Genomic DNA, 12,689 nt, shown 5'->3' on the forward strand with positions numbered 1-12,689 from the left:
GGTGAAGAAAAGACAAAAAAAAAGATCTGCAGAGAAAAATATCAATGCCTGTTGCCTGGCACAGTGGCTCACACCTGTAATCCCAGCACTTTGGGAGGCCGAGATGGGCAGATCACCTGAGGTCGGGAGTCCAAGACCAGCCTGCCCAGCATGGTGCAACCCCGTCTCTATTGAAAATACAAGAAAAATTAGCCAGCTGTGGTGGCAGGCACCTGTAATCTCAGCTACTTGGGAGGCTGAGGTGGGAGAATCACTTGAACCACTGTGGAAGTTGCAGTGAGCTGTGATCACGCCACTGCACTCCAGCCTGGGAGACAGAGTGAGACTCCATCTCAAAAAAAAAGAAAAAAAAAGAGTTTGCTCACAGAGATTTGTTCAATAGCAGCTAATCATGGACAGAAGAGAATTCATGTGCTGCACTGTTAGGAAACCTACCTCAAAGTTTTCAAATCCAAAGATGTCGAGGATGCCAATAGACTTGAAGTCCTCATTGCCTTTGATCCTGCTGTTGATCTTCTTGATTACCCACTCAAAGCAGCACGCATACAGAGCCATGGCCAGGGAGTCCCTGCTGTCTACTGCCTGTGGGAGAGAAACCAGCACAGACTCAGCTGACCCCGGGCACCCCAGACAGGCAAGGCCATCCATTCCCCACTTGAGAGACACACACAAGACTAGCATAGCATCTGGCCCTCCAGTGTGAAGTCAATCGATATCATCTAGGAAAGGACAGATATCTAAAGAAAAGATAAACTGGAATTCACATATTTCCCTTCTGTTAAGATTAAATACCAGGATTCCAAACTCAACTTGCTATGTTGTTATACAAAAGAATCTAAACCATATATACAGGTACAAATGTGACCAGGTTTTTTTTGTTTTTTGTTTTTTTGAGACGGAGTCTCGCTCTGTCGCCCAGGCTGGAGTGCAGTGGCGCGATCTCGGCTCACAGCAACCTCCACCTCCCGGGTTCAAGCGATTCTCCTGCTTCAGCCTCCTGAGTAGCTGGGATTACAGGCATGTGCCACCACACCTGGCTAATTTTTCTATTTTTAGTAGAGATGGGGTTTCTCCATGTTGGTCAGGCTGGTCTCAAACTCCTGACCTCAGGTGATCCGCCCGCCTCAGCCTCTCAAAGTGCTGGGATTACAGGTGTGAGCCACCGCGCCTGGCACCAGGTTTAAAACAATAATTAAGATGTGAGCTCTTTTTTAAATTTTTCTGATTTTCTATTATACTTTGTATTTACCAAGTTTTTCTTCATAATATGGTCAGCATTTTTATTTATCCAATTAAAAACATATTAGAGGAGTGTGATGGTTAATACTGAGTGTCAACTTGATTGAAGGATACAAAGTATTAATCCTGGGTGTGTCTGTGTGGGTGACATCTGAGTCAGTGGGCTAGGGAAGGCACATCCATCCTTAATCTGGTGGGCAGAAGCTTCTAGTGAAAATAAAGCAGGCAGAAAAAATGCGAAAAGGCGAGACTGGCACAGCCTCCCAGCCTACACCTTTCTCCCATGCCGGATGCTTCCTGCCCTAGAACATCGGACTCCAAGTTCTTCAGTTTTGGGACTCAGACTGGCTCTCCTTGCTCCTCAGCTTGCACACAGCCTATTGTGGGACCTTCTGATCATGTAAGTTAATACTTAATAAACTCTCCTTTATATCTATCGATCTATCTATCTATATCCTGTCCCTCTAAGAAAACCCTAATACAAAGAGCTAGCACATATACATTGGCTCGGGGCAGTAGCAGAGGCAAATATAAATAAAACATATTATTATATTGTTTTCATTATAACAACACATTATTGTTGTAAGTAATGTTTATTTAGCACTTACTCTGTACCAGACATTAAATGCTCAGCATATATTTGTTATTTTTCTTATAAGAATCCTATGAATTAGGTATAATTATGCTTGTCTTATAGTGGAGGAAACTGAGGCATAGTGACTAAATTTCCCAAGAGCAGACAGTAGTAAGTAGAAGGGTCAAGTTCAAAGTCAGGCAATCTGCATTCGACCCATCCTCTTAAACAACAATTCGATGTTATTTTAGACAATTAGACAGCAATTCAATAGCTTTGTCTATTCCCAATCCTTCGGTATCTTCTTTATTTTTATAATGAACCAGTCATTTGAACAGTTATTAATATATTACAGTTATAACTGTTATTATAATTACATATTTCAATCAAAACTATGGATCTGAAAACCTAGGAGTGTCTAGTAAGGCAAGATCAGATGGCAAAGCGTGTGTACCTGTTGAACATTGAGAGGCGTGAGGATCTCTTCTCCCCTGAGGAACATTGATCTCTGGGTCAAAGCATCTGTGAGCTGTGTTGGGTCCAGCCCAAGTAACTCCGCAGATCTGCCCAAAGCTGCAGAGAATAAGACAAAGGTGAATGAACCCACCGTCCCTGAGAAGCTAACCAGGCTTAGCGATACCTTAACGCAGAGAACACACCTGAATCCCTCAAGCAGAGTTTAGAGATTGCATGTTATTGCTAAGTTACTCATTCCCTTAGTGAATCCTAGGTTAGTAGCATAGAGCCTCGTGCTTGGACGAAGTGTGGTCTGGGCATCCTATGGGTGTCCCCAAGATCCTGTCAGAGATTTGCAACTCCTTTTTTTTTGAGATGGAGTCTCGCTCTGTCACCCAGGCTGGAGTGCAGTGATCTCAGTTCACTGCAAGCTCCGCCTCCCGGGTTCAAGCCATTCTCCTGCCTCAGCCTCCCAAGCAGCTGGGACTATAGGCACCCGCTACCACGCCTGGCTAATTTTTTGTATATTTAGTAGAGATGGGGTTTCATCATGTTGGCCAGGATGGTCTCAATCTGTTGACCTCCATGTTGGCCAGGATGGTCTTGATCTCTTAACCTCGTGATCTACCCGCCTTGGCCTCCCAAAGTGCTGGGATTACAGGCGTGAGCCACCATGCCCACCTACTTTCTTTTTTTTTTTTTTTTTTTTTTTGAGATGGAGTCTCACTCTGTAGCCCAGGCTGGAGTACGGTGGCATGATCTCAGCTCACTGCAACCTCCGCCTCCCGGGTTCAAATGATTCTCCTGCCTCAGCCTCCTATTTTTAGTAGAGACAGGGTTTCACCATGTTGGTTAGGTTGGTCTTGAACTCCTGACCTCAAGTGATCTCCCTGCCTTGGCCTCCCAAAATGTTGGGATTACAGGCATGAGCCACCATGCCCGGCCTACTACTTTCATTAATAACACTAAGATGTTATCTGCTTTTTTCACTCTAATTCTCTCACCAGTATACAGAAGAGTATTCCAAAGGCTACACATGAGGTACCTCAACAAATTAAAGGCAGAAGAGATATGACAACCCAACTGTCTTTTTTTTTTTTTTTTTTTTTTGAGATAGAGTCTTGCTTTGTCTCCCAGGCTGGAGTGCAGTGGCATGAGCTCGGCTCACTGCAACCTCCGCCTCCTGGGTTCAAGCGATTCTCTTGCCTCAGCTTCCCAAGTAGCTAGGATTACAGGTGCCCGCCACCAAGCCCGGCTAATTTTTGTGTTTTTAGTAGAGACGGGTTTCACCGTATTGGCCTGGCTGGTCTCCAACTCCTGACCTCACGTGATCCACCTACCTTGGCCTCCTAAAGAAAGTTCTGGGATTACAGGCATAAGCCACTGCGCCCAGCCCCCAACTGTCTTTCAATATGCCAGACATTAAAGAAATTTGCAAAAAGATAAGACAATGTGACTATCCTTCCTGTTTTCTGATTTGGAAAACAGTCTTTTAAATAAAAATAGAACATTTATTTTAGTATGCAATGGGTTTATTATTGTTCTTTTTAAATTAATAAAGAATATTTTTTAAACATCTCATTTTAACTTTTGTTTAGAAGTTTTCACTTTTTTTTTGAGATAGAGTCTCACTTTGTCACCCAGGCTATAGTGCACTGGCATGATCTTGGCTCACTGCAACCTCCACCTCCCAGGTTCAAGAGATTCTCGTGCCTCAGTCTCCCAAGTAGCTGGAATTACAGGCGCACACCACCACGCCTGGCTAATTTTTGTATTTTTAGTAGAGACGGGGTTTCACCATGTTGGCCAGGTTGGTCTCGAACTCCTGACCTCAAGTGATCCACCTGCCTCATCCTCCCAAAGTGCTAGGATTACAGGCATGAGCCACTGTGCCCAGCCAAAAAGTTTTAACTTTTAATGTGGTAAACATCAACAGATACAACCCACATAAACAAAAGCTCTCTGGGGTTCTATGATTTTTGAGAATATTAAGAGGTGCTGGGTAGAACCAGACATTTGAGAACTACTGGCCTACAGTTCTGGTCTCCTCTAGAACCGCTTTGAACTTGAACTCATCCAATTTCCAGCTTCCATGACCTCATCTCTTGCTTCCATCAGAAAAGTTTTAAAAATTAATACATAAATCACTCAAGCAAAATGACAACTGACATAGCTGTATGGTAACTCATTTTATCTTGACAGCAAATCTCTGAGACACTGTACAGGTGAGAAGTCATGAGAGTATTCGGGGGATAAAGAACACAGGAAACAGTATGAAGCAGGGGAGGGCTATGAAGCCAGCATACTGGCTTGCAAAACAAAGGGACTTAATTAACCATTCTACCATGCTGGCACTCAACAGGACTATGCCACCTGACTCTCAACATTTTCCTATGTCGATTCCTGGTTGCTCATATTTCCACGTACTTGACTCATTTTCCTTCTTTTTAAAAAGAGAACACGGCTGCTATCCCAATTGACTAATAACTTTTCATACACTCTGAGCCTTTCCTAACCGACGCTTCATATCTGACACAACTAACATTCTGTAGCTCTCTATTCAAGGAGTCCAAACATATTCTCTTTTCTTTTTTCTTTTTTTTTTTTTTTTGTGATACAAGATCTCACTCTGTTGCCCAGACTGGAGTGCAGTGGCATCATCTCAGCTCATTGCACCTTCGACCCGCAGAGGCTCAGGTGATCCTCCCACCCCCTCTCCTCCCAAGCAGCTGGGACTACAGGGGCACACCATCATGCCTGGCTAATTTTTGTATTATTAGTAGAGATGGGGTTTGGCCACATTGCCCAGGCTGGTCTCGAACTCCTGGGCTGAAGCAATCTGCCCGCCTCCACCTCCCAAAGTGCTGGGGTTACAGGCAAGAGCCACCGCACCTGGCCAGAATTTTCTCTCTGAAAGGCTAGACAGTCAATAATTTAGGTTTAAGTTTCCCACGGGGAACAAAGGGAGCGAGGAGGGCAGGCAGGCATAATCTTACCTGTTTTGAAGGAAACCTGCGCCCCACCAGCAGTGATAAATTCTATGTTCCCAAGATGCAGTATACCAGCAAGCAGCCTTGACACTTCCCGAACTTCCTCCTTGCTGAACTGCATCACGTCCATTGCCGTCTAGAAGAAAATAAATGTATTTAATTTTATGTCGTTTTTTCACACTGAAGAAAATGTAGAATATCCCTGATAATATAAAATTACTAGGTGTTATTGAAAAGGCAAAGAAACAAAAAACAGATGCATAACCACTCACTTGTTGTTTTGTTTTGAGACAGTCTCGTTCTGTCACCCAAGCTGGAGTGCAGTGGCACGATCTTGGCTCACTGCAACCTCTGCCTCCTGGGTTCAAGCAATTCTCATGCCTCAGCCTCCCGAGTAGCTGGGATTACAGGTGTGTGCCACCATGCCTAGCTAATTTTTTGTGTGTGTTTTTTATAGAGACTGGGTTTCACCATGTTGGCCAGGCTGGTCTTGAACTCCTGACCTCAAGTGATCCACCAACCTTGGCCTCCCAAAGTTCTGGGATTACAGGCGTGAGCCACCGCGCCCACCCAATAGCAACTCACTTTTAAAATGATGAGGACATTACATAGTGCACATAAGAGGAGGAAGATAAAGAACTATAGCATGCTCAGAGATAATCAGTGAAATAAACATACTGTCCCCCTTACATACAAGCCTCTTATATATGCTACAAAAGAATTACCTCAGGGAGTCACAGTCATGACAACAATAAAGAAACAGTTTTCTGTACAGCTATCAGAGTGTAATGAAAAATTTATTATTTTCTTTAGATGTAAAAATGTGGAGAGGGAGTACTTGGAGAGGGGGTGTATTTTTGTTTTGTTTTGTTTTGTTTGTAGAGATGGGGGTCTCATGTTGGCCAGGCTGGTCTCAAACTCCTGGCCTCAAGCAATCCTTCCAGCTTGGCCTTCCAAAGTGCTGGGATTACAGGCGTGAGCCACCATGCCAAGCCAAGAATTTTAAAAAATTAGCCAGGTGTGTTGGTGCACACCTGCAGTCCCAGCTCCTGGCTTGGCTGAGGCAGGAGTATCACATGAACCCAGGAGTTCAAGGTTACGGTGAGCTATGATTGCATGTGTACTCCAGCCTGGGAGCCTGGGTGACACAGTTAAGACCCTGTCTCTTAAAAAAAGAAAAAAATTAAATAAATGCTGATGGAAAATCTAAATAGATCTGGACCTGTCTTCCATAGGCACTCATCACATCTCTATTTTTAATTTCTCCAAAGGATTTTTTATGGTCTTATCTTGGCCTGAGGATACTAAGTGGAAGTTAACATAATGCTGTTTGAGGAAAAATAAAAATAAACAGGCACTTACAGGAATCTGTTACCAACAACAAGTATCTAAACAACTGAAGCCAGGTGTTTTCTGAATCATATCTAAGATTTGCTGATTTTCTATTGTGACTGAGGAGCTGCATTCTTGTGACCAAAAAAAGCTATTAAAAAAGAAAAGAAAACCAGACACGTACACACAAACTTGGGGGCAGACTTGTTGGCAATATCGATGAAAATGACCTACAAAAAGAACTTGGACTCACACAAGGACCATAGGAGAGTGGGAAGAAGGAAACCACGCACCGCTCTGAAGCAACATAAATTGCAAAAGGAAACAACTGGAGATTTAACACTGCGAAAAGTTCAATTTCTTTCCCTTTTTTTTGTTTTCTTTTTGAGACGGAGTTTCGCTGTTTCGCCCAGCCTGGGGTGCAGTGGCACGATCTCGGCTCACCGCACCCTGTGCCTCCCAGGTTCAAGTGATTCTCCTGCTTTAGCCTCCTAAGTAGCAGGGATTACAGGCATGCGCCACCACGCCTGGCTAATTTTGTATTTTCAGTAGATACGAGGTTTCTCCATGTTGGTCAGGCTGGTCTCGAACTCCCAACCTCAAGTGATCTGCCCACCTTGGCTTCCCAAAGTGCCAGGATTACAGGTATGAACCACCACGCCAGGCCAAGATTAATTTCTTTATAAAGAAAAAGCAATAACGGCAGGAAAGAAAAGGCAAACAATGGAGAGGGAAAGAATTAAAAGATCCACTGACATATACATGAGCGATAAAAATAGGGAGAAATGCAAATCCAGAGTACTGTTTTTTTCCTTCCTAGAAATCGAACATGTACAAATTAAGGTAAATATGAGATCAGTTCTGTCAAATTAGCAAAAAATTTCAGAATGACAAAGATTAGTAGAAAAGAGACATTTATACAATGGTTGTTAGTACTATAAATTAGTATAATCTTTTTGGAAAACAACATGATTATCTGACAGAATTGTCCTAGGTATATAATATGTATATAATACTAGAATTTTCATATCTGAGAGAAAAACCAACAACAAAGGTTCAGAGAAGAAAAATAACTTTCTCAGGGTCGCGCAACCAAAATTCAAAGTCTGGCCCAACTGACCCAAATCTAGGAACTTACTATTATGATTTATTATTATTATTATTATTATTGTTATTATTTTGATACAGGGTCTCACTCCTGTCACCTGCGCTGGCGGGCAGTGGTGTGATCAAGGCTCACTGCAGCCTCGACTTCCCAGGCTCAGGTGATTCTCCCACCTCAGCCTCCTGAGTAGCTGGGACAACAGGTGCACACCAACACACCTGGCTAAATTTTTGTATTTTTAGGAGAGATGGAGTTTTGCGGTGTTGCCCAAGCCAGTCTCAAACTCCTGCGCTCAAGCAATCTGCCCACCTAGGTCTCCCAAAGTGCTGGAATTACAGGCATGAGCCACCGTGCCCAGCCAGGAACTTATCATTATTATTATTACTATTATTGACCCAACTCTGTTACTTTATAAAGACATAAAAAAGAAATCTATATAATCTCCAATAATTTCAATGCTGGAAATTTGTTTCAAGGAAAAGTTCAAGAAAAGAAAAAAAACCTTTAGAAAACATTCACTAGAGAGTTACCTTAATTAACACTTTCACAGAAAAAATAATTCTAATTATTCTACAATTATACAAGTCAAATATAGTAAGTTATATGAATATTGCATACTTTTTTTTTTTTGAGATGGAGTTTCACTCTTGTTGCCCAGGCTGGAGTGCAATGGCACGATCTCGGCTCACTACAACCTCCGCCTTCCGGGTTCAAGTGATTCTCCTGCCTCAGCCTCCCGAGTAGCTGGGATTATAGGCATGCACCACCACACCTGGCTAATTTTGTATATTTAGTAGAGACAGGGGGTTCTCCATGTTGGTCAGGCTGGTCTCGAACTCCCGACCTCAGGTGATCCGCCCACCTTGGCCTCCCAAAGTGCTGGGATTATAGGCGTGAGCCACGGCGCCCAGCCTATTGTATACTTTTTAAAGAAAATTATGCACATGATATAGAGGCACAGTTATATTTACAGTAGCTTTTTGTAAAAAAGCAAAAAAGCTATTTTGTACCTATATTATTTTTAAAATGCAGTCTGGGAAGAAAATTTACAAATTTGAAACTAGTTCCAATAGTTACTGTTAAGGGTTAACTGTGAGTTAACAGTGCTGGCAAGCTCATGAACATTCTATTCTATCATGTCATTTAATGTTGCTGGCAATAAATACTTTTACAACAAAAAATGAGACAATCAATGGGTGAATGGATAAACAAACTGCTGTCTATTCAACGGAATACCAAAAAAAGCAGTGAATAGTGATACGTGCCACATGGATGGCTGGAGGAAGCTGGATACAGGAGACTACATAGTGCATATTTTAGTTACATGGAACTCTAAAGAAGATAACCGTATACCAGAGGGACTAAATTAGATCAGTAGTTTCCTAGGGCCAGGTGTGGGGGGGTTGGGATTGCCTGGGAAGGGGCACAGAGAAACTTTTGGGGCAGAGGATTCCCTTTTATCTTGATCACAGTTGTGGATAAATGGGTGTGTAAATTCAAAATTCACTGAAATGTATACTTTAAATGGACGTATTTAATTATGTGTTCATTATATCTCAATAAAGTTGATTATAAAAATTAAAATACCATAAATTACTTGAAGGTGGGAAGGCTATCATTTCATGCATACAAACAGAAACAAAGAATAAGAACTATTTGCCAAGTGCTTATCAATTTAAAAAAGCCTATAAGAAAATAATTATTCAAATTTAAAGATATTTATCAGTGATTTCTTCTAAAAGGTAAAAGCAAAAAAAATACGGTTAAGAAATACAAATAATTTGTTATTCTCAAGACTTTTTAAACTGTGTTAAAGACCATATCGGATATCAGCAAAATAATTATAATGCACCTACATTGTGCAAAAGTTAAATTTTTCCCTTTCTATGATTAAAGTTTTCTTCATCTATGACAAGATATATTCATAACTAATATATAATCATTTTTTAGCCTCGCAACATAGCAAGAAACCCATTTCTAAAAAAAATTAAAAATTAGCCTAGTGTGCTGGCATACACCTGTACTCCCAGCTACTTGGGAGGCTGGGGCAGGAGGATCACCTGATCCCAGGAGTTCAAGGGTGCAGAGAGCCATTATCACATCACTGTGCTCCAGCCTGGGCAACAGAGTGAGACCTTGTCTCAAAAAAAAAAAAAAAAAAAGTGAAATAAGTAGTAGAAAATGTCTAGCTGCCAAATAAAAAATATTGACACATATCCCATAAATAAAAATTCTTGGTTAAGTTCTAAAAAAAAATACAAAGGTTGTATAAGAAGATATGTAAGCAAATGAACAAAATAAATGTGTTTACTATATTAATAAATTTGTGGACTTCTTTGCTTTCTAGTCTAACTCTAAGCGATTGGGCAAGTAGTTAGTAGTGTTGTGATAAGCGGCAACTGCATTAATCATAACATGGAATAATTTAATGTCTAAAACCAGTTCTCGCCAATGCAGACATGTATGCTAAAACTCCAGCAAGAGTCTCTATTTATTGTTTCTTAGTCTCCTATTTACAATCTTTGTTAATAAGCAATCTCCACCCCTTTGACAAGAGTAGCCACTTCAAGGCTTATTATAATTAGTATTTCAACACTAGGCTTCAAGACTGAAAAAACCATGGGAAATTCTATGATTCAGCACATAAAAACCAGATACTTGTGAATGTGAATGTGTGTTGGGGGATGGTGGCGAATACACGGCAGAGTCCCAATCATCATGCACAAAAGGAGCTCAGCTTGTCACCCTGGAAACAAAGGGAGGAGTGTCACCCTCAGAGAAGGTACCTCCGAAGAATCTCAGAAGTCAACAAATGGTGTGTCTGAAAGGGTGACAGGGGAGGCTATTTTGGGCACAGTAAATTACAAGTAAGTAACTCAGTAATAATTTATTACATCATGTTACTTATTTATTTATTTTTTTAATTTATTTTTTTGTGACGGAGTCTCACTCTGTTGCCCAGGCTGGAGTGCAACGGCGCAATCTCAGCTCAATGCAAGCTCTGCCTCCTGGGTTCACGCCATTCTCCTGCCTCAGGCTCCCGAGTAGCTGGGACTACAGGTGCCCACCACCACACCCGGCTAATTTTGTGTATTTTTAGTAGAGACGGGGTTTCACTGTGTTAGCCAGGATGGTCTCGATCTCCTGACCTCATGATCTGCCTGCCTCGGCCTCCCAAAGTGCTGGGATTACAGGCGTGAGCCACCGTGCCCGGCCAATGTTATGTTTTATTAAGTAATATTATATTATTTTTAAAATACTTTATAATATGAAATTGGCTGACCACCCAAGTTTTCCAACACTGAAAGAGACTGACGTTTCCAAGTTTCACAACATGAAAGTAAAAAGTTGGTCCTTTAAATTTTAATAAAATCTGACTCATGACAAATGAATTCACGCATGCATACACAAGGTCACACACCATTCAAACCCCACAGATATACAGGAAGGTCCATATGGTCAGGAAACCCCAGCCCTGCTCAGTGCCAGGCTGTAAACATTCGATATTTGTGGAGTAAAAGAATAAACAGATGATCACTCAGCAAAGACTCCTGTTACTTCATACACATTTCATCAGCCACCAACCTGGTGGGCCAAATGCAAGCAATAAAATAAACTAGTTGTTACTACTGACTTGAAATAGCTTTTCATCCTGACCTAACACTTTAAGGGGCAATTTGAAGGGCTGTATAAGAAATGCCTAAGAAATTTAGCATAGGTTCACTGCCTCTGCCCCAGGAAAAACCAAGACGCTCCTAAAACTGTTCAGAATACCTCATAGGTACTTTTTTATATTAATGTTTATTGTGACCAATGATAAATTTTAAAAATACATTAAGGCAAATTCTCAATGAAATAAGCAAAATTCTTAAAAGGTCCTATTGCCAGAATACACTAACATTAAAGTTGATAAAAAGAATCGTGTTTTTTGTTTTTGAGACAGGGTCTTACTCTGTCATCCAGGCTGGAGTGCAGTGGCACGATCATGGCTCACTACAGCCTCGAACTCCCTGGGCTCAGGTAATCCTCACACCTCCAAGGTAGCTAGGACTACAGGTACACCACAATGCCTGGCCAATTTTGTTTGTTTGTTTGTTTTCTCGAGACAGAGTCTTGCTCTGTCGCCCAGGCTGGAGTGCAGTGGCGCGATCTCAGCTCACTGCAACCTCCACCTCCCAGGTTCAAGCAATTCTCCTGTCTCAGCCTCCTGAGTAGCTGGGACTACAGGCACGTGCCACCACGCCCGGCTAATTTTTGTATTTTTAGTACAGACGGGGTTTCACTATGTTGGCCAGGCTGGTCTTGAACTACAGACCTCGTGATCCATATGCCTCGGCCTCCCAAAGTGCTGGAATTATAGGCATGACCCAATTCTTTTTCTAATTTTTTTATTTTTGAGATGGGGCCTGGCCCTGTCGCCCAGGCTGGAGTGCAGTGACATAATCTCGGCTCACTGTAACCTCCATCTCCCAGACTCAAGCCATCCTCCCACCTCAGCCTCCCAAGTAGCTGGGTTTACACGTGTGTGCCACTACACCTGGCTAATTTTTGTATTTTTTTGTAGAGACGGGTTTTTGCCATGTTGCCCAGGCTGGTCTTGAACTCCTGTGCTCAAGTGATCCGCCCACCTCAGCCTCCCAAAGTGCTGACATTTCAGACATGAGCCACTGTACCCCGCCTATCCCTCAATCCTTGATTCTCATAGGTTTGGGAGAAGAAAATCTTATCGTATATAGAAAGGAATATATTTTCCTCCCTCTTTCCCAAAAGTTACACTTTTTTTTTCTTTTTCTTTTTGCTGCACTGCTTAGAATTTCCAGTACAAGGTTAAAGAGTAACGGGTTAAATTTTGCTATCATTATAGCAAAAATGTCATGTTTGTGATATTGATAAACATCAGCTAAGTTTTCATTGATACACCTGCTAGACTAACACTAAAAAGTAATTGCAAATTAGATATTTAGGGATCTATAAATATCTTTTATAAGTAGAA

The 12,689-nt window shown here is 41.8% G+C and overlaps 1 protein-coding gene across 1 annotated transcript in view; it reads right to left on the minus strand.

Moving 5' to 3' along the window:
- Positions 1 to 12,689, minus strand: part of MYO10 (myosin X) — a 270,607-nt gene that overhangs the window by 98,239 nt on the left and 159,679 nt on the right. Inside the window, exons 9-11 of the mRNA XM_055112175.3 lie at positions 5,266 to 5,395; positions 2,268 to 2,386; positions 436 to 582 (exon numbers count right to left, since the gene is read on the minus strand). Coding sequence (XP_054968150.1) covers positions 436 to 582; positions 2,268 to 2,386; positions 5,266 to 5,395 — 396 coding nt within the window. The remainder of the gene's footprint in view (positions 1 to 435; positions 583 to 2,267; positions 2,387 to 5,265; positions 5,396 to 12,689) is intronic.

This window comes from Pan paniscus, chromosome 4, assembly GCF_029289425.2.
Source record: "Pan paniscus chromosome 4, NHGRI_mPanPan1-v2.0_pri, whole genome shotgun sequence".
Classification (NCBI taxonomy): Eukaryota; Metazoa; Chordata; class Mammalia; order Primates; family Hominidae; genus Pan; species Pan paniscus.